The 21,413-nt window shown below is 38.8% G+C and overlaps 1 protein-coding gene across 1 annotated transcript in view; it reads left to right on the forward strand.

Annotated features, from left to right (window-relative positions):
• The window catches only part of dcc (DCC netrin 1 receptor), a 406,171-nt gene that overhangs the window by 293,141 nt on the left and 91,617 nt on the right, over nt 1-21,413 (forward strand). The window contains exons 17-21 of the mRNA XM_085359610.1: nt 7,405-7,643; nt 9,765-9,903; nt 16,444-16,551; nt 17,386-17,580; nt 17,690-17,722. Of these exons, the coding sequence (XP_085215736.1) occupies nt 7,405-7,643; nt 9,765-9,903; nt 16,444-16,551; nt 17,386-17,580; nt 17,690-17,722 (714 nt within the window). The remainder of the gene's footprint in view (nt 1-7,404; nt 7,644-9,764; nt 9,904-16,443; nt 16,552-17,385; nt 17,581-17,689; nt 17,723-21,413) is intronic.

A 21,413-nucleotide genomic window follows, 5' to 3' on the forward strand; every position in this document is an offset into this window, starting at 1 on the left:
TGTATCACTAGATGGAGCGTATGTGTCTAACAGTATTAGTAGCTTTTTGGGCATTTTAAGCCTTAGTATTAGTAGTTGTAGCTGAAATTATTAACTTCAGTGGAAGTAGCGGTAGCAGCCATTGTAGGAGCAAGTAGGATTAATAGCTTGAGAAATAATAACAGTATTACACTTACACTTTTACGTCATATTTTGCTTACTGTAATAGCCCACCTATCAAAGTGGACACACACCTAATCATGCAGAGGTTTAAGTCCAGTTACTGTTTGAACAGTTGAGTAAGATGAAGATTGTATCAGGTTGTAAACATGTTTGCTTTCGCTCTCTTTTGGAGCCAATTCGAGTGGCCACTAGAGAAACTGTGGAAGGTTTAGCACTTCCACACTGGCCTCATTTTTCAGTGCTTGAGGCTGCAGCTTGATCAATATCCAAGTCAAACTCATGACTGGGAAAATCAAACTTTTTGAAAAGCTGATATATCTGGCTTTGTGCTTTTAAACACTGAAGGAGGGGCTAAAGCAAGCACACAGAGATGGCTTTAATCTAATTTTTTTGCTGTTTTGTTTGCAATTTCTCTTCCAGGCAGGTTTGAGCTGATGCTAGTGAAACCAGTGTAGTTATATTTTTGATTTAGAAGAGGCACTTTCTAATAATTAGGCTTCAATCTGGATGTGAAGTCCTGAAATATTAATGCCGAGGACTCTGCTAACATGTAACTCCACAGCCTTTGGTGTGTTTAACATGTACTGTAGTTATATTTGTTTATATATTGATTGATATAATGTTTGATGGCTTATACCCATGCCTTTATACCATGTGTGAGTGTGTGAAAGAGAGAGAGACTCATTAGCTGTCCCTGTAGACGATGAGCTGCAGAAGTGAGATAAATGAAACACATCCAACTCAGAGCCAAGTTTCATCTTATGAATTAAACAGCTGGCCCTTCTCTGCACGCCCAGCAGCCTGCAGCTGACATAAATCCTTTATAACTCTCATAAAACGGTTCTACCCTCATGATGTGATGATAGTCACAGGAAAAACCAGCAGTGGAGAAAACTTGGCTCACCAAAGTTTCTTAACCTTCAGTGCTGGATGTTTTTGTGGGGAAACTCACAACGAGGTTATTTTTAACTTGTTGTCTTTGATTGAGATTTCTTTAAGAGAGGAAGGGAGAGGCGGTGGATGGGAGATAAGGGTCAGATGTGGATCTCATACAGAGAAAAACAGAAGAAAGGGTCGCTGGATAGAGAGACATTTCATCAACTTTAATGAAACCCCATGGAAAGAGTATGGAGGCAGAAAAATAGATGACCAAGAAGGGCATAAAAGTCCAAAAGAAGAGACAAAGGATCAGGTGTGGTCATGTTTACAGTGAGCAATACTTTTTCTCTCTGTAGTTCTGCAGACGTACAATAAAAAGTTAATTTTTTTATAGCAATATAGATACACCTGCAATTCTGCAGAGATCTGTAAACACGCCTGGGGTTCTGTATTTGTAAACACATCGAGAGACCTTTTGAATTACACAAACATATTTGGTCTTGTGGAGAAACACATAAGGAGATGTATGGATATTTGATAAACACCTGCGGCTGTAGAGATATTGTTGAAAACATCTGGAGTTCTGTAGTAATGCATCTCCACATGTGGAGCTTTTTGGACATTTCTAAACACACCTGAGTGTCTGAGAGAGTGGAGGACATCTGTAGATCCATAGAGATTTGTAAGTACATCTGGAGGTTCTCTTGGCATATGTAAACACATCTGGACTCCTATAGAGATACACCAACACATGTTGATTTATGAATATGTTGGCTAAGTAGTACTACACACTTCAGCACTTCCAGAGGCTTTCTGTAGATTGTTAGACTTACTGGCATTCTGCACTGATCGTACCTGAAGATCTTTACATGTAGATAGGTACGATCAGGTTTTCTGTAGACACATTTGGAGTTCTCCATACATATATAGCTAAAATTTTCAACAAATGCAACAGGTCTCCAGTTGTCTGAAGGAATCTGGTTATCTAGACAAGAATACATATCTGTATTCTAGAGATTATAGGACATCCTGAATGGGGATACTGTCTCAAGATATGTAGACATCTTGAGTTTCATAGAAATACAGACACATTGAAATGTTGCATTGATACATGTACTCCAGATGTTTCTGAGATTTGTCAAAATGTTTACAGTCTTTCTGAGACATGTTGATCTTCATAAAGATTCAAAACCATGTGAGGTTATTTTACATGTTTGAGGAAATATCCAGAGTTTTGTTAGTAATGCATAGACACCGTGAGTTTTCTAGAGACACGTAGAAACATCTGGAGTTCTTTGGATCATACATATATGATTTTCAGCAGATTTGAAGACATGCCTGTGGTTCTTTAGAGATTTGTAGATATGCTAATGTCAACCAGAGAGTTCAAACACACAAAAAAAGAATTTTACAAATTTTATGAGTTCTCTGGATATAGGTAGAAACATCTGGAACCCTTGGTATCTGGGAGATTCCAGAGTTTTCTGGAGGAATGTAGCATTTTTTAGAGATGTGCAGAGACACATCTTGTAATCTAGAACTCCTAAGATGCATCTTGAGTTTTAAAGACCTGCAGATTTGTAGACAGAAATGGAATAATCTAGAAATTTGTAGACAAAAACTTAGATTTCCTGAGATTCGTAGCCCTATCTGACGTTTTCTGGAATCTCACAGAAACATCCAGAGTAGAGATACATATACATATGCATACATTTTGCACTGATGCATACACAAAGCTGGAGCTCTTCAGCGATGCACAGATACAGGGGGAGTTCTTTACAGATAAACAGTCTAACATGGCGTTGCAATGTGACAGTCAGGAGTTGATAAGCCGAGACCCTGAGGGCTGAGATAGAAACTAAACCCATTACTGTTCTGCCAAGGTCGTCAACAGTGACACACAGACACACCTACACCCGCACACACACATTGTCTGTGTGTCCTGTCATGGCAGCAGCCTGCTGGAGAGGCTTCTTCTTCTTTTTCTTTCTCTCTCTTTTTTTTTACGAGAGCTTTAAAAAAATGGCTCGTTAACGGCGGGATCCTCGTTAATATACTGCCTCGTCCTCGCCGCCCGCACACTGCAGAACTGATCCCTAACCAACCGCCATGCTACCATTTAATCAACGACTGGAGGACCGCAGAGACAGGGAGACAGCGAGAGAGATGATGGGATGGATAAGAGGATAGTGGGAGAAAAAAGAATGGAGAGGAAGGAAGAAGTAAATACACGAGGGACAACGTAATGGGAAGAGAGAAGTGAAGAAGGAACAGAAAGTTAGAGCAGGAGAAGGGAAGGAGGAAAAGCAGTAAGGGAAGGTAAGAGGGATTAGAAAGGATGAAGAAATGTGAGAATACAGAAGAGGACTTTTGAGAGAAAGGAGGAGAAAAGAGAGAAGAGCGCAGTGGGGGTGGAGGAAGAGGCGTGTCCTTCATCCTCATCAGTATTCTGTCCTGACTGGAGCTTTATTGTGATGCTGGACGACCAGTTTAACCACGACACCGCCTGGTGCAGCTCGCCCCGCAGCTCCAAACACCTCCTCGATCAATTTCTCTCTCTCTCTCTCTCTCTCTCTCTCTCTCTCTCTCTCTCTCTCTCTCATGGCCTGCAGCTGCACATCAGATGTCAATGTTGATTTTCTCGTTTACACTGCAGATGCAACAGGATGAGCCCGCGTCAGCTCCCACAGCTGATGCTACCCTCATATGAACTCGCACAGAGAGTTTCAACCTGCGATACCATCCAGTGGTGTAAACCGTAATAATGCAGTAAAGCTATTTGACTTGTCATCAAATTGAAATAATATTACTGGGGGTTTTGTTCTTTCTTTTTTTCATTCTGCAATATTTCCAACTCAGTTTCTTGGACTCTACCAGAGTAGCTCTGCATTAATTACAGTTCAAAATAATCTATCTTTGTCTTATAAAGACTTTGGTGCTGCACCTTAGTTCACCCTTTGTCTGAAATTAAGTCCTGTTCCTCTCTTTTCGTCTACTTGCCTCTGATTGGCTATCTCTTAGGAATGTAGGGCTTTTAGCAGCAGGTGGGTGGGGCTGCCTGAGATGACCATATTAGGGTGTCCTTATTCAATGACATGACAAAAACTGTCAAACCAAGTGTTTAGAACAGTTTGAAGTTTCTGTCTCACAGGAATTACTTCTAAATATTTTAAACTTGTTTAATTTTATCATCAAATATTTGTAACAAAATGTAAAACTTTAATATTATTTTTATAGCTATATCCATGTATATGAAAAAAAAAATTTCCAACTGAACTTTTTTAATACTCTCAATGTCAACAGTATTCCCTTACTAAAAGAAGCTGGTCTTTATACTGGTGACATCCACATATCACAAATCTACTAATCCAGTCCCTAAAAGGTATTTGGAAACATAAGCCACACTTTAAAAGTTATTACTGTAAAAGCAAATTTAGTAAGCGTAACTTATATTTGGCTCCTTTTGGAGACCTTTCTATGTTGGCACAGCTCTATGTGGAAAGCTGGATGACTGGAGAGCAGTTATTGTTATTGACTAGGTCAGACATAGCACCAAAAGGAGGAGCAGAGGTGGAGGCAGGTGTGGCTTGCAGATGCATACCAATTGTGTACCAGAAATCCTCTACTTCCTGTCAGCTCTTTCTTTAAAAAACAACATTTTTATGGTAGCTATGTGGCATAAAAAATATCGATCTGTTGCACTGTTATATGAAAATGTAAGCTCGAGATTTGTTTGTTCTACAAAGAGATCTACTTTTATCTTACTGTACGGCTTATTTCTTTCAGTAGCAGACACTTTGCTCTTTTTCTGTGTGTGTCTGTTATTTATTTCATGATTCATGCACAGCTACTATAATAGAGTCCAGAAATATACAAATATGTGTCTGGAAATGAGCATAATAAGTATTCTTCTATGTATCACATATATTTAATAATTTCATTAAATTAATAATTTAAATGTGGCTGCAAGAGAAGACTTTATGCATAAAACCAGACCACTGCTGGGTATATGGTTGTAAATACATGGATTCGGTAGAATCACTACTGATCAGTGTGTCAGTATAAGTAATGGAGGTAGTTTTGTGGTAGCCAGCTTAAATCTATAGCCCAGTTTGACCCCTCACGAAGTCCAGATAGTGTAGGTGGAATTTGAGGACTGTTAATGTGAAGCCCGAGGAGACAGTGCAGTGTGAGCAGATGTAAAGTTCAAAAGGGTTTGTTCGAGTTACACTTCTAAAATCTGTGTGTGTGGGTGTCAGACAGTAAGTGTGCTCGGTGAAAAGATGTTCGAATCATGAAAAAAAATACTGCAGAAGGACAGACAAAGATCAGCTTTCTCTCGTCTTATTTTCTAGAGGTAGAAGGTAGAGGTAGAGGAATAGAATGAGAAGAAGAAAAGCACTCTCAGCTGGAGCTGGCTGCCCTCTATTTTCACAGTAAAGTAAAGCAACATTTAAATAAGCAATAAAGTTGTTCTTATATTTTTTTTGGCATCTTTTAACTTTTCCATATTCCATATATCTGATCTCAGTCATCAGCATTTTGGCCAGTACCAAACTGCACAGAGATTTTCCCGCATTACAAATGCTCATTTTTAGCTGCCCTACAGGCTGTTTTGCTCATTAAATGAAAAAGACTAAAAATAAAATTTCAGTTCAAATTCGTGTCAACGGCTTCGCAGTGAATCAGTAAACAGCGCTCTTAACTCTACTGTGGGTGTGTTTGTGTGTATTTTAAACGATCTGCATCACTGTGTTTCTGCTTTCAGTAGGTTTGACGGTCTGTAGATCAGAGGTCACAGAGCTGAAACCAGCAGAGTTGCTTTTATTTTTATTCACTCTTTAGTTCATTGTGTTTACCTCAGCTCGTTCCAGCTCTCTGTTAGCATCTGTTAATGCCTTTTTTTCACATCCTGCTGCCTTCAGGTGCTCTTCCATTTTTCTGGTTCAGAAGTCACATTCACTGAGGTATTCAGCCTGCATCTCCAGCTCCACTACTGACTTTTCTTATCTTTAGTTACTGAAAGAGTATCTGTTCGGCGAGAGTGTAACCCCGTAAATGTCCTCCAAACGCCTCACATATAAGAAATTTGTTGTTGTGAAAGCGGACACACACATAATGCTACAGTTTCCTGAAGAGGACAACTAAGAGGATACAGTCAATGAAAATGTGCTTCTCTGAGTGTACCCTCAGTGAAGTACATCCACATGTATTTTGTATACTGGTACAGTATACAAGCGTCTTGAGTCTGGGGAACACAGCTAACTGATGGAAGTGCTAAAAATAATCCAATTGAAATGTAATCTTGCGGTAGTCCATTGCTTTGAAGCACCAGGAATTGAGTAGCAAATTGTGAGAAGTGTTCTTGTAGGTTTAGTTGTGGTGATGATGCCATGACTAGAATTCACTAGTGTTCCCCGAAACATATCACAAGTGGGTAGCTGGAAGTGCTATTAAATGTTTTTTTAGCAATTACATTAAAACCACTGACCATTATGTCTTCAAACTCAGCAATGTACTTAACTGGGTTCCTACCAAGTTTGATGTAGACGGGATTGTTGGTTGTACGCATAGGCAAAGGACAAACACACACACACACACACACACACACACACACACACACACACACACACACACACACACACACACACACACAAATGATTCCTTGATTTTGGAGAGATTCCCAGTAATTTAATGACAAATAAGTGATTGACAAAATGGAGAAATTTGATCAAAATCAGGTACATTTTTTAAACACAGTGTGTTTAATTTATGTTCCTGAAAGATATCTTAAAGCATCTGAAGGTAGCGTAAGCTCTCTGGTTTTCTGGAACCACAGATCCACATCAATGAGTTTATATTTGTTTAAATATGCAGAAGGCTCAGGATGGCTGGATTTCATTCACACAGATACTTTTAATAAGGCCTGTTTTTCCTCACTTTCTTTAATTAAAAAAATAAGTGTCACTGGCCATTGGTTCTGTCCATTATAGTAACTGTGGTCACCAAATGGGTTTGTCCTGTAGGCCCCACCCCTTTGTGGGTCTGTGGATCCACTTGCTGTTTAGAATAACATCTTTAATCTGTCTTTGTCTCCTTAATCTTTGTCTTTTTTCTCTCCTTTTCTCCTCTTTTTCACTTCTTCATCCACCACTCTTCCTTTTCCTCTCCAACAAACATGGCTGCCTGCTGCATGTCTCTTCCAAACTTGCATGTCATCTTATCTATTTATTATTTATGTAATTATATATTTGTCTTCAATATGTTTCCCATATATAAACGTCATTATTGCACTTCCATTGCTTTGTATGATTTCATTAAATGTTCCCAAACGCCTTGGTTACCGCTACCCCCCCCCCAAAGACCCCATTGACCCATCTGAGGATGACCTCTTCCACCTCTTTGATAAATACCCCACTCCCATGCCAGACACCAGCACTCCCATGATCCCCCCAGTGGGGGTCCAAGCTGTGGCTCTGTCCTCGGATTCAGTCCGTGTCTCCTGGGCCGACAACTCTATGACCAAGAACCAGAAGTCATCGGAAGTTCGTTACTACTCCGTCAAATGGAAGACAAGCTACTCCACCAGTGGAAAGTACAAGGTAAATCACAGACTCTCATGTCCATGCTCTGGGTGTTGACATTACATTTGAGGACTTTTACCCTCAGACTTTTATTTTGAAAGTGAAATAAAACCTTTGATTTTGATTGGAGCGAATAAGTGATTAATTAAAGTCTAAAACCTAAACTATAAAAAAAGCAAATGATCTAATTGTCAATATCTTTAGTATCACATAGTAATGTTGAATCAACAGTAGGACCAAGAAAATAATTTGTTTTGGATTTGTGTATATCTCAATTTCAGACTGATTATTATCTTGTCTCTGTGAAGTGCAAATAAATAGTGGCTTCCACTAAAAATCAAAATAAGCTTTTAGCAAGACATGTATTTTAAACTAATCCTGCAAAATAAACAAAACAGATTACATAATTTTTTTTAAAGCTTGGGTTTAATACTTAGCTGTTATGATGAGGCTCAAAGCTATTTGTATGGGGCATACTTAGCTGCCTTCAGTATTTCCTTGGGGGTTTGACTTGGGCCTTTAGGACCTGACTTAGGAGCCAGCGGTCATGAGAGATAATTTTGAGGATTTGACAGAAAACTTTGTCATGAGACTTGATTGCATGGATCTGACTTTTGTATTCTTCACTTGGAACCTGTCGATCCTTATAGTTCAGATTGGACAAGACTTACTTGTCTTGGATTAGGGTTATTTCAACAATCTTAACATTGTGCTTAACTTACCATCTATTGGTCTAGATTTACTAGATTTACATTACCTCTTAAATAATGCCTTCCTAATTATTCAAAATTCTGGGACTTCTCTTTACTCTTGATTTGTCTTATAACTTAATTTGTTGGTCCAAACTTAGATTTTGACATGAGGTTTAACATGGAGTTCACAGTATCTTGACATTTTGCTTCCCTTAGCATCTACTCATTATGTAAAGCCTTACCTGACAAATGATGCTGTGTTAGATATTTGAAATGAAAGGATTTCAGTTTTAATAATGGGACTTTTCTTAACTTGGGCTTGAGTTTGGATTTGTTTGTCCCAGTTTAGGACGTGACTCTGGAGTTCATACAATTCAAGTCTTGCATGTAATTTACAAAAACAATGAAACAATTACGTCTTTAGCCACTTTTTCTCTTTTAGCTGCAGTCACAAATTGAAATGATGTTGTATACACATTTATTATTTACCCTAATTTCAAATATACCTTATCAGTATTTCTCCAGGATGTGCAGTCTCACAACTGCATCTCCACCTCCTGCTGCTGTTCATTTATCAGCTTACAGGAATTAAAGTTCATACCTTTCATCTCCATCTCATTCCTTCACTAACATTTTTACAAGTGCCCCATCTGTTGCTGCTGCTCAATACCACCAAGAATAATCATGCACACCCCTCTTGGAGAATGGAGTCGTCTTACAAACCAAAGTTTATTAATAATTTTTTACACTTTTGAAGCTTCTATTGACATAAAAAATCTCTCAGTTGGCAGAAAGAACTTAAAATTTTAGGCAGCACTGTTGCAGTGAAGTAGTAAAAACACAAGGGTTGTATCATTAATGGTGGTCTGAAAGCAAGATAAAAAAAAATCCTTGTTCAATTTTAGGTTACTGAGTTTCCCTGGAAAACCAAACTCTTGAGAACTTGTAAGAGTGAAAAAGACCTTAGAAAAAATAATCTGAACTGTGCTCCCATAATACTGTAAAAAGGAAATCTATACAAGGGCAGACTCCATTGTTCTTAATAAAGAGTAGACAAAGAGAAAGTGGCAACATCTTTGCTTCTTCTTCCCTGTCATCAGACATCAAAGTTTGGGAAGTAGACACTATCAAATTTTAATAAAAGTCTAAGGCTGTAAATAACTGTATTATATTTCTATGTTTAAACCTTTAAGCTCCTCAATAATAATGACCTCAGGGTTGGAATAGGACAAAAAATTGGCCCTGGCATTGTTGATCCAGGCGCCCCACCACGATCACTCCCACAGCATAGGGTTTAGGGTTAGAAATGTGATTTTATTTTTTTTTTTGTAATTTTATCCGTTGATTGTATTTGCTGTATATTTTATCTTTTAATAGCAGCTTTATTCTCGTATTGTTTAGTTTAAAATAAAGCCATCTAAGCTTCCAAATAATGTCATGTGTCCAGTCTGCAGACACTACGGCCCTCAGCCACACGGTCACTGGCCTCAAACCAAACACCATGTACGAGTTCGCTGTTATGGTCACCAAAGGCCGCAAGTCCAGCACCTGGAGTATGACGGCGCATGCTACGACATATGAAGCAGGTAAGTCTCACAGCTTCTGCCCTTTGTTAGGATCTCATAAACATAGTAGGTCTGACTCTAACTTTAAGCCGAACCTGTTTCTGAACCTATTTCCCAAACACAAGACCTCCCAAACAGGCCCTTTAACCACATAGCAGTCAGGGAAGCGCTAACGATTCCCATCACAGACAACCAACAGGTGCCTCACATTCAACTGCAAGTGCACAAACTGTAGCTGTGCCAGATAGAGACAGAGCACAGTTTGGCCACAGTTTTACCACACCAAGAAATCTGCATTCTGTGAAGATCCTTTCTCACTTTCTGAAAGCTGCTTATTGGTCGGATGAGAGGGGAAAGTTGGTAGAGCTCACTTTGAACTGAACCTTACTGGAGATTGGAGAAAGGCAGTAAGTTTATACAGCAAATATTTTCTCATGCATGCAAATATGCAAATATTTTTAGCTTCCCTTTTTTCTATGCAATCATTAGCTACTACCTATGTAAACTTGGAACTTACTCGAAAGGCATTTTATTAGTCTTTCAGCCCTTATTTGCACAACTTGTTTCAAGCTACTGTAGAAGATTTATTTACATTGTGCTTTTCACATACATGGGGCACAAAGCACTTTAAGAAATCAAGAAACAGGGTGCAGAACTAGATTTAAATCAAAAATAATTTTGAAAATAATTTTCTGGGACTTTAAATTAAAGGTTGCTTTGTTTCTCTGAGCACTGTTGGATGTCCTTGATTTAAATCAACTTAATGCAAATGAAAAGCAGCCAACTGTATATCTTATTGCCTTAAATGAGTAGCTATGATGCCAGATTGCACTGCTGATTACACAAACAGTGAATGGGAACTGTGAAAACCCTGGTTTGAGGTGGATCATTTGTTTATTTGTTTTTTGTGAATGTATTGTGAATCTTTGACTGACATTTATTCATTCATTGTGCAGAAACTTTAGTTTCTACTGAAAGTAACATTTAGGGAAAAGGGCAGCTTCAGGAAGCATGGGTGCACCAAACAATGAGATGCATTACTCTATTTTCTTCCCCTCCCTGAACAGCAATTACTTTTAATAAGAAGTTTAACTATGGATAGAAATGATGTTTTGGTTCAGTGAACAGTCATCTAGAAACTCCACTCTCTCCCGCAACAACACAACAACTCAGCAATGCAGCAATGAAACCCAACCGCAGACAGAAATCAAAATGTCAAGGTATCCCTTTCAGGATGTTTACAATCATGTTTGCCGGATTTGTCACCCAATTAAGCGTGAACGGCATTATGGCCCCGGTTCCCTGGGGCCTGTTGGAATACATTGACATTCAGAGTGAGCAGACGGACTGAGCCCACTCAGTCCCTGCAGTGATCCACTGGCTCTGGAGGCACACACTGACCATATTTTCACAACAATACACATACTGACCACTTTTTAAAAAGCAAAACAAAGTAAATACTGCATTTACTGCAGCTCATAACGTGTCCGTCTTACTATGAAAAATAGGAAATGCAGATATGAGAAATATTTCTGTACATTAGAGTGTATCACATAATGGTATTGGTGTATTTAAAAGCTATAGACACTTGGACACCAGGGGATGAACCTTGATGAACCTGAAGATCTTGCTCCTTGTGTCATAATTGCATTACTGTTATTAGCACCATCTCATGTATGTGGTCCTCACATGGAGTTGCCTGAAATAAATGATATAAAAAGCATTGAGAGGATTTTGCTTTAAAAATGCATTTTTTTTCCACCTCTTTGAAACTAATGGGTCATTAACAAGCCACTCAAGGGTAGGGTTAGTTGACCTTCTCCTAGGCCATAAGCATATTTTCATATTCATTCATTCATATTTCATCTCTTACATCCATTTCAGTATGCCATGCTAGTAAAAGTTCAATGTAATGGATGGATGTGAACATAACCAAAATGAGAAACTTTGAGGCTTCTCCACAGTGTCTTGTTCCTAGGATTGAACTCTTTTGGACAGTGACCTCTGATATGGTTGGATTTTATTTTATTTGATTCTATTATTGAATCTTCCTGAATTTTCTGTCTGCTGGGATCGCCACATCTGTCACAACTGCAGTCTTGTCAGCCCGTCAGCCTATCTGGTTGGTTAGCCAGCAGCTGCTTGTCTGTCTGGAACTCAAAGGCACTTGGTTGTGCCTCTCAGTGTGCATGACCCTAGCTTGCATCATGCTACTATATACTGGATCATCTCCCGAGCACTCCCGACAGTCTGCAACCTGTGTTCATAAAGAAATTACCATCTTTTTCCAAGCATTTATTCAGTGAATTGAACCCAGTTACCTTTCACATTTCAGTTAAATCTGAGATATCTGGCAAAGTTGTCTTTTCAGTGTGTTTTGTTTTCATTTTCAAAATGAACTTGATTTTTGTCAATAAAAAATGCATGTGGGTGATCGATTGCTTGGTGGAGCAATGAATAGGTGATTAAGCTTTCATACGGTGTATGCTACTTAGACTGCATTTGTTGGTTTGGACAGTGTTGCCTTAGAACAACAATAATCCTCTCTCTCTCTCTAATGAGCTATTATTTTTAGGAATCTGAAGCTTGTTTTTGATTAGTTGTGATGGAGGTCTCTGCAGAGTCAAAATGGCTTTGAGCTAATATTCCAGCAAGGGTTTATAATGTTCCTCAGCTCGCTGGGTTGCTGTACCACACAAGAATTTAGCCTTTTGACAAATCTTGATGTGTTGCAGCGCTTTCAGTGCTGCAGCCTCCCCTGGGAGCTGATAATCTAAAATACCACCCAAATCCTTCAAAATAAAAAACAAAACATAACAAAACACAAAGTATGTCTGCCCACAAGAATTACTCATAGTTTTGAACAAATAAATAAATAACCTCACTACCTAAAGCACTGCTATGGTTAATCTGCTGCTTTTTCCTTTAACATTTTAGGATTAAAGTCAACTTTATTATTATTACACATGTATAAACACAGGGTAACAAAATACAGAGTGTGTTTTTAGTGTTCTTCTTCAGCATTTTTGCACAAATTACTCATGCTGATTATATTATTTTAGAATAGAAGAGACTCTACATTCATGTTAAAAAGAAAATTCAACAAAGTACACCGTTGGCCCTAACCTATAAGAATTAAGAGGTTAAGGAGCAGTCAGGTTGTGGTAGTCAAATTATTCTGGCAGTTGATGGGATGGAGCATTTTGCCAGGTGTGGATGTCCCTAAAAAGTCAAGGTCACACCATGATGTCCTCAGAGAAGTTGCAAAAAATCTAGGAACTACATATCAGACTTTAAAGGACAGTACAGACCACAGTGCAGATTTTTGGCCATAACGTATATCGCTACATCTGGGAAAAACAATAGCAGCACAGCGGTGGTGGAGGGCTGATGTTTGGTTTCAAGTTCCTCTTCGACTTTCTTTCCACTTTTAGTTTTGGCTAGCTTCTTCCGACAGATGCCCTGTGGCTGGGAACTGTACCTAGTTTGAGTCTTTGGACAGTTCTTTTTAACCTAAGTTGTTCGCAAGGAAACACTGAGAAATAAAAACAGTAGATTAAACATTCATTTCTAAATGAGAGTGAGGAGTCACAACTGCATGCCATGAAAGCCAAAATGATGGTCTTTCTATTTGCAATCACAAAGCCATGATCCAAAATTCATATTATTTTCTATTATTTTCTATTGCGTATTTTTTAACTCGGTTTTAGCTTTAAAATTTTTACTTAATATGCTTGTAACCTAAAGAAAGCTTTCATGAGAATATTGGTTTTAAATCCTTAATATGTAATATAAAGAATAACCACACAAAAAGGCTGTATCTGTTACCTGCAAAGGCCTGTGAAGTATCCTCTTAATATTTTTACTCTTCAATGGTTTCATTTGTTTTTTGTTTTTAAAAAAAAGCATCACTCACCTCCAACTCAACAGCACTCATATCATATCAGTGACAACACTTGAGCAACCTGTGTAGCTGCTCAAGACCTTCAGGTCCCACTGACAATAATTGTCTGAGAGTAACTCTGTCATTTGGAAGTCCTTGGTGTCACATTTAAATCCTGTTGTGTTTCTAAGTTAAAATTGTTATTTTGGTGACATTTATTATGGTGATCATCTTCAATAGTCAACAATTCAGGATCATTGACTACAAATTGAAAATAGTTTTAATTATATCTGCTTTGAGTGCTGGAACCACTACTTTAACCAGCAGGTGTGTTCACAATGTATTTTCTCAAGGTTTTCCTCTATATTTATGATAAGTACAGGTTGTCACCATCACTAACAGGCTCAGCAGGAACTTGTAATTTCCTCCAGCTCGTCTTGTCAGATTTAACAAGCAGTTTCATTAGCCAGCTCTGGGGGGCAAGCTTTGAGTCCTTTCCTGGTGTGAAACTTAAAAACTCGTCTTTAATCACATCTGTAACTCAGGAAGCACCCGCAGCCATCACACACTACAGATCTAATAGGCTGCCACTTAGTTTCCATGGTGATGGTTGGAGGAGGACAACAAGCCAGAGTCTTTCTTGTGAGGCCGAGCGCTTGACATTTTCACAACAGAAGCAACACAAAAGGGCAGTTCAGGAAAGTGTTGAAAATTACCTTCTGTACAATTTCCTCAAGTTCAAACACAGCAGAAAGTCACAACAAAGCCAAAGAGCAGCTGAACTGAGCTCATTATAGATTATTGTCCACTCTGGAACTTCCCACACAGACAGACGTTGTGCAAATGTTTAGACTAAACAGTGAAAGGGAAAAGCCGTCTGTATGTGTCTGTCTGATCCAGCATGACTGTCTGATCCAACCATCCATTTAACAACCAAGTATACAAATACATAAAGTGCCAATCAAATGACCAAAGTAACAAGTTTACATTATTAAACAACAGCTAGGAAAGGGAAATTCTTTGAAGAATTCCAGCATAGGGCTGGGCCATATCATACTGTTCACGATAATACCGGTATAATGTTGGGCAACAATAAGAAAATGAAATGTTGTGATAGAATACGGGTAAAACGCACATGTGCAGTGCCTTTGTTTTCATACGGTGGAAAAAGCATGGCGGAGAATGAGAAGGGCGAAAGCGGATCATTGAATGAAACAGATGAACCAGAATTGGTTTGTAAAAATGCTCCAACTTCAGTGGTGTGGAACTGGTTTAGCTTTCGTCCGTCAGATAAACAACAAAGCACTATTTTTGGTAGAGCATGCTAGCGGGCCGTCGTTATTACCGTGTTGTTTGGAAAATACGGCACACTTAAAATCAATCCTTTGATTTTTCTGAAAATCGACAGGTCCCCTTATAATCCCGTGTGCCTTATGTATGAATTCTGGTTGTGTTTACTGACCTCGAAACGATTTTATGTACACGGCGCTCGAAAATCTGTCAAATGTTTCAGTACGACTTTGCTAAGCTACAAACCCGCACCGCTTGATGGATTGTCGGAGCATTACGGCTATCGTAGGCAGGAGCCTCGCGGAGTGATACGTACTGTGCTTCAACATAATATTACCGTATTGTGTGTGTATAACCTCTTTTTAAGTTTTGTGGATATTATACGTGGTTATGCTGAGGATATGTCGGCCAGTTTCCACTGAAAATGCCTTTTGGTTAAACTGTCAGCAAGGAATTTGCATTTACACTGTTAACTTTTTATATAACTTTAATGCACTAATAAAGTTGTGGAGTTGTAAAGTATTTTGTCTAGTGTGAACTATATCGTCAGTTATATCGTTATCGCACATTTTCAAATGTATATCGTGATAAATATTTTTGGTCATATCGCCCTGCTCTACTCCAGCAATTGATTCTGTCAACAGAAATTCAGTTGTATTTTTCAATAAGCTTTTGGACTAATGGACAAAATAAGTCTGAAAGGAAATAAAATGTTTTAATATTTACCCATTTATTCAGCAAACTAATGAATTCAGTTCAATTAATATAGCGTCACTTAACAACAAAAGCCACGTCTAGAGACTTGAGATTGTAAAGTACAGACCCTACAATAATAGAGAGAAAACTCCACCAGTTACAGGACCTCTTAAGACCAAGTACTTGGTTACAGTGAGAAGGGAAAAACTCCCTTTAACAGGAAGAAACCTCCATCAGAACCAGGCTCAGGGAGGGGGAGCCATCTGCTGTGACAGGTTGGGGTGAAAATTGTCATGTATTTTTATTATATTCAGAGAATAAATTCACATCATGTGACACTATGAACCGACTACACTACATTAATAACTTTACTATGCTCACCAGTAAACTGCAAATGCCTTCTCTTGCCAAAAAGCTCTTCTAGAGAGCCAGTGACATCACCACAAGGGACCTAAAAGTTCAACATGTAAAGGTTCTGCGTGTCTTTCCAGTGACAATCTGCATTTGAGCAGGGTTTGGTTGTTACATGTAAGTAAGAAATGTGGAGTGTGTAACAAAGAAATCATGAAGTGCTATCTGTTCCATTTAAAACTGCCTCCTTCCCAGATTGTCTATGCCCAGTTTCATTTGTGTTGTAGCCACTGTAGCCAAAGACACTGTAACCTCTCAAACTGCTTCTGTTTTGTTGACAGCTCCTAGCTCCGCCCCCAAAGATTTAACAGTTATAAGCCGTGAAGGACGACCCCGTGCCATTTTGATCAGCTGGCAACCACCTATGGAGGCCAACGGGCGAATCACAGGTGGGTCTTTGCACATAAACACACGGGTGTACCGCTGTAGTTTTCTGTAATAACACATACTGTTGATTAGAGTTGAAGAGAGGGTTAAGTTTCTGATGATTTTTTTCAGCTTAAGGTTTATCATTTAGTCTGAAAGTAGATCGAAAACATCAACACACTCTTCAGGACTACATGAACCCAGCTGCTTTGTGTATCCAAACGCACACACCTAACACAATATCTTCCATTGTTCCATCTCTCCTCCTCTGGGCGATCAGCTCGGCTGTAAACCCGTCTGTTTTAACGAGCTCCGCTGTTCCTGCAGCGTCCCCGAGGACGAATCAAACGCTCCCTGCGGGCATAACAGCACAACACAGACTTACTCTCAGACACACAGATCGCATATTTTTAAACCCTCTACTTGTTTCTGTTTTACATCCTAAATGTTTTGTTTTTTCCTAAATGTTTTTAACATTTGCTTCTAAATGGCATGTACCCAAACATTCTGGGTATCAGATCGTAGTTCTCAGGTTTTTCACTATAATTATTCATATTTTGCAGCACCTTTCAGTGACGCACTTGTAAAAAAAAATTCCTCTAGTCCCGTTGACCTGGTTCCAGTTACAGTTCAGATCACATCCGCCTATTATAACAGAAGAACTGTTTCGTATGCAAAAGGCTTGATTTTATATAACACCTTTCTATCTTCTCAAACTATGTTTTTTTAGAATTTAACTAAAATGTAACCTAACTCTAACTACCCAAGTGGTTCACCAGTAGATGTTAATAGGTTAAAAAGATGACTATTTTTAAAAATACATATTATTACTCATATAATTACAACTCGTTCGACAGGTTACATTCTGTATTACACTCTGGATAAGAACATGCCAATAGACGACTGGGTGATGGAGGCAATTAGTGGCGACCGACTAACCCACCAGGTTGTGGATCTGAACCTCGACACTGTTTACTACTTCAGGATTCAAGCCAAAAATGCCAAAGGAGTCGGCCCTCTATCCGAAGCCATCCACTTCAGGACAGCCAAAGGTGCGTCCGAGTGTGTGTGAGACTGAACACCCGTTCCTGCTTTACCTGTAAATGTATTCCTTTGTTTCATATTTTATAAATTAGCTCACACTCTCTGTTGCTTTTTCAGTGGAGCATCCAGACAAGATGGCCAACGATCAAGGTAGGCTTTTTCATCTTCAAAGTGGTTTCTCATCAGACTGTCTGACTTCAAGGCAAATCATGTCTGAAGGTCTGAATCATCCTCAATCTCCAGTAAACAGTCATTTTAACTTTCATGTGAGCAGTTATTTTTTATTTTGAGTTCAATCTGAAAATTATACTCGTGTTATTTGATCTTCAGATCATGTTTTGAATACGATTAATCTTCATCTCTCACAAGTTTATTTAAGTTTTGTCTGCCTTTGCAACAAATTGTAAAATGTTACATACTCCTGAAATTGTGGCATGACATTCAGTTGAACTGAAAACCCGATTCACAGACTTCAAAGATATAGAGCTGAACACACAAACTCTACACTGACAGAGACTTCATAAGCTTTTCAGGATGAGGCTCAGACTGTACATGCATGTAGCCATTGTGATGTCACTCACTGGTTTCCACCCTTTGTACTTTTAAGTATCAATGTTAACATTTTTCTGGCTTTTTGTTTTAGCCTGAGCGTGTATTTTGTCATGGATCGCTGTGTGGCAGGCAGGATGAGGACCCAAAAATGCAAAACTCACAGACTCAGGGGATGAACTCAAAAATCACAGCTTTAATGCTGGAGAGGCAGATCGCAGGAAATACAAAACTAAACTGGGAACAACAAACTAAGCACTCGCAGAGAGACACGGAGATCCACACAGCATGAGGGAGAACGCGACACGGAACTGAGGGAGACGCAGACATAAATACACAGAGGGTTAACGAGGGAAGTGGGAGCACATGGGGAACACAGGTGACACTGATAATCATAACGGGACAGGGCGGGGTGAACATAACATGACGTATACAGGCGCGGGAGTCACAAAGTAAAACAGGAAGTACACGGGGGTTCAGACAGGAGGGGAGAGAGAGAGCACAGGAAGAACATAGACATAACAGGCAGGGGAAACATGGAATAAACACAAAGAGAGACGAGGGCTCATAAATACACAGAGGGGCACACGGGGGGTAAGAGTCACGAAGGGAAAACACTTAGGGAACAACACACCAGGACAACTCAGGAAACATGGCCTAAATAAGGAACGAAATAAAAAAAACAAGAAACTAAGAATACTGGGCCCACATGGCCCAGGACCATGACATATTTATACAGTGAAACTAGCAAAGAATAATAAATAATAAACTTATTTACATAACACCTTTTAAAACAAAGTAATAATTTCCCTGTCTTCGAAGACAAGACAGGGAAAAAACAATGATAATACATTTAATAATATGAAGGTGAAACAACGTTAGGTAGGGAGGTAATAGCAGCACTAAGAGATTAAAAGTGAGGAATGAAGATAATTAAAAATGGAAAACAGGTAAATTAAAACTAAATATGAAATAATAAAAATGATTACTTGGAAAAGACGATGATAAAGAACAGAACGAAACTCAAAGTGGAGGCACGGAAAAGGTCAGCTTATAGAAATCTGTCTGTAAGATGGATTTAAAAGACGAGAAGGAGCCAATCTGACCTGCTCAGGGAGGGAAGTCCAAAAAACGGACGCCCCAACTGAAAAAGTATGCAGAAAATACTCAGTTATAGACTACAGATATTTGAACAAGATAGTAGACTGTTAATAATGCAAACAAGCGTAGTATTCATAAACTGTACTGGTACAAGGCACACAAAAAGAAATATGAGAGTTAATGAGGAACAAGCCAATAACATTCTATTAATGTACTCACCAAAACTAAAGTACAGATTTCTTGGACAGTCTGTTAATGTAATTAACTGCAGAGCAACCCTTATTATTTGTCAAATGATTCCACTAAAGAGGCTCCAAAAGGGCATAAACAGCACAAACACGGCTGAGAAAGTCCAGTTCAGTGAAGTGAAAAATCAGTTCAGTAAAAAAAAAAAAATCACTTGCAGTTGTTATGAAGGAGTAAGATTTTTGTAGAGCTCAAAGAGCTGCTGTAAGCATGTTGATTTCTCTTGATGGACATTTTAACATGGGAGTCTTTGTGGACTAACTTACTTTTAGAGTCAGCGCCAAGTGGTCACTAATGGAACTGCTGTTTTTGGCATTCTTTGTTGGCTTTATGTTAAAATGTGGGAGGTTGCTGCTTTGAAATACACTTTGTAAAGATAAACTGAGCAACACTCAAGAGCATCAAGTATGTATGCAAGTAAAGCTGATATCTCAAAGCACTGCTTCCATTTCTGTTTCTGGAAACTTTAAAAACCTCGAGTCAGCATGCAGTCTGAGTGCAAAACGCTAATGTGATACTATAAGGTCGTTAAAGTATGATAGGGTTTGATCATTGAGTGCTTTGTATGTTAGGAGGACTTTAAGTTCTGCATTTAAAACTAAATTAAGGACTTTCAATGTTTTGTTGTTTGCTCATGGATGAGCTCATCAGCATCACTAAGAGATAGGATGTTACTAATTCTGAGAAGACTTCACACATCACAGAATCTGGGCTGGAGATTTTTTTATGCATGAAAAATTTAAGTATATTTATCATGTCTTTGCATTCAAATGAATGAGGTCTATCTCTGCCAAGTGCCAAAGTTTTGTAAACTATGTAAATTTAAGTGCCAGTAATCAGGCACTTTAAAGTTGTCTCCGGGCAGTATTGCTACAGCTCCTGTTTGTGTTGATGGCAACCAAATACCAAACAAGAAAACAACTCTTCCGTTCAACTGAGGCAGTGTCTCTGCCTCCTGTTCTTCTTGAAGGGAGATCCCAGCATCCTAAAACCCGTGGTGACAAATCACTTACCAAAAAACAGAAAAACTGACTGAGAAGACAAATGTAAAAAGAGAAATTTACCCAATTTTCTTCCTGTCAGAATGATTTTTTCACTATAAGTTCATCAAATTAACTCAGGCATAATTAATGCACTGTTCACAGGTTTCTATTCATAAGCAGAAGAGCACACGGTGTTAATGAATGTGCAAAACTTTTATTTTCAACACTAAACTTTGTTATTTCACTGCAGGCTGGAGAGCATTCCTTTATGTTGGATTTTATTTGTAATGAATGTTGATATCAGTATGAAACAGATTCTCAGAAACAAAGATAGCCACTGTGGTCAGTCAAGTCCCATTGTCAAATGATCAGTGAAGAAAGTGTGTTGGGATGGAAGGAGTACTTTGAGGAGCGGACAAAGAAAATGAAAGAGGACAGATGAAGGACTGTTATTGAATCATGAAGTGTAGCGTATAGTAAGGAGAAAGTGAGGGCAGCTATGAGGGTGAAGAGTGGAACATCTTGGTTGGTGCAGATGACATACCTGTGCAGTTATAGAGCTGTCATATCTAAACATATTAGCTAAACATATTCTTTAGCACAATACTAGAGACTGACAGGATGTCTGAGGAATGGAGAAAAAGGTGTACTGGTACTGATTATGATGTTCAGAGCTGTAGTAACTACAGAGGGATAAATTTGATGACTCATAACTTAAAGCTATGAGAAAGAACTGTTGAACCTTGGTTAAGTAGTGAGGTGATGAAGCCATACGACTTCATGCTTGTGAAAGATGTAGAGAAGGTCTGATGAGGTTGCACTGTGTCTTTTGAGGATTTGGAGAACGCAGATGATAGGGTGCCAAGAGAGGAACTGCATGAGGAAGTCGGGAAAGACAGAGAAGTATTTGAAGGTGATACAGGACATGTACAAGGACAGCGACACAGTGGTGAGGTGTGGTG

The sequence above is a fragment of the Diplotaxodon limnothrissa genome, linkage group LG7, assembly GCF_057381915.1.
Source record: "Diplotaxodon limnothrissa isolate DT_005_m linkage group LG7, D_limnothrissa_male_GT1.1, whole genome shotgun sequence".
NCBI lineage: Eukaryota > Metazoa > Chordata > Actinopteri > Cichliformes > Cichlidae > Diplotaxodon > Diplotaxodon limnothrissa.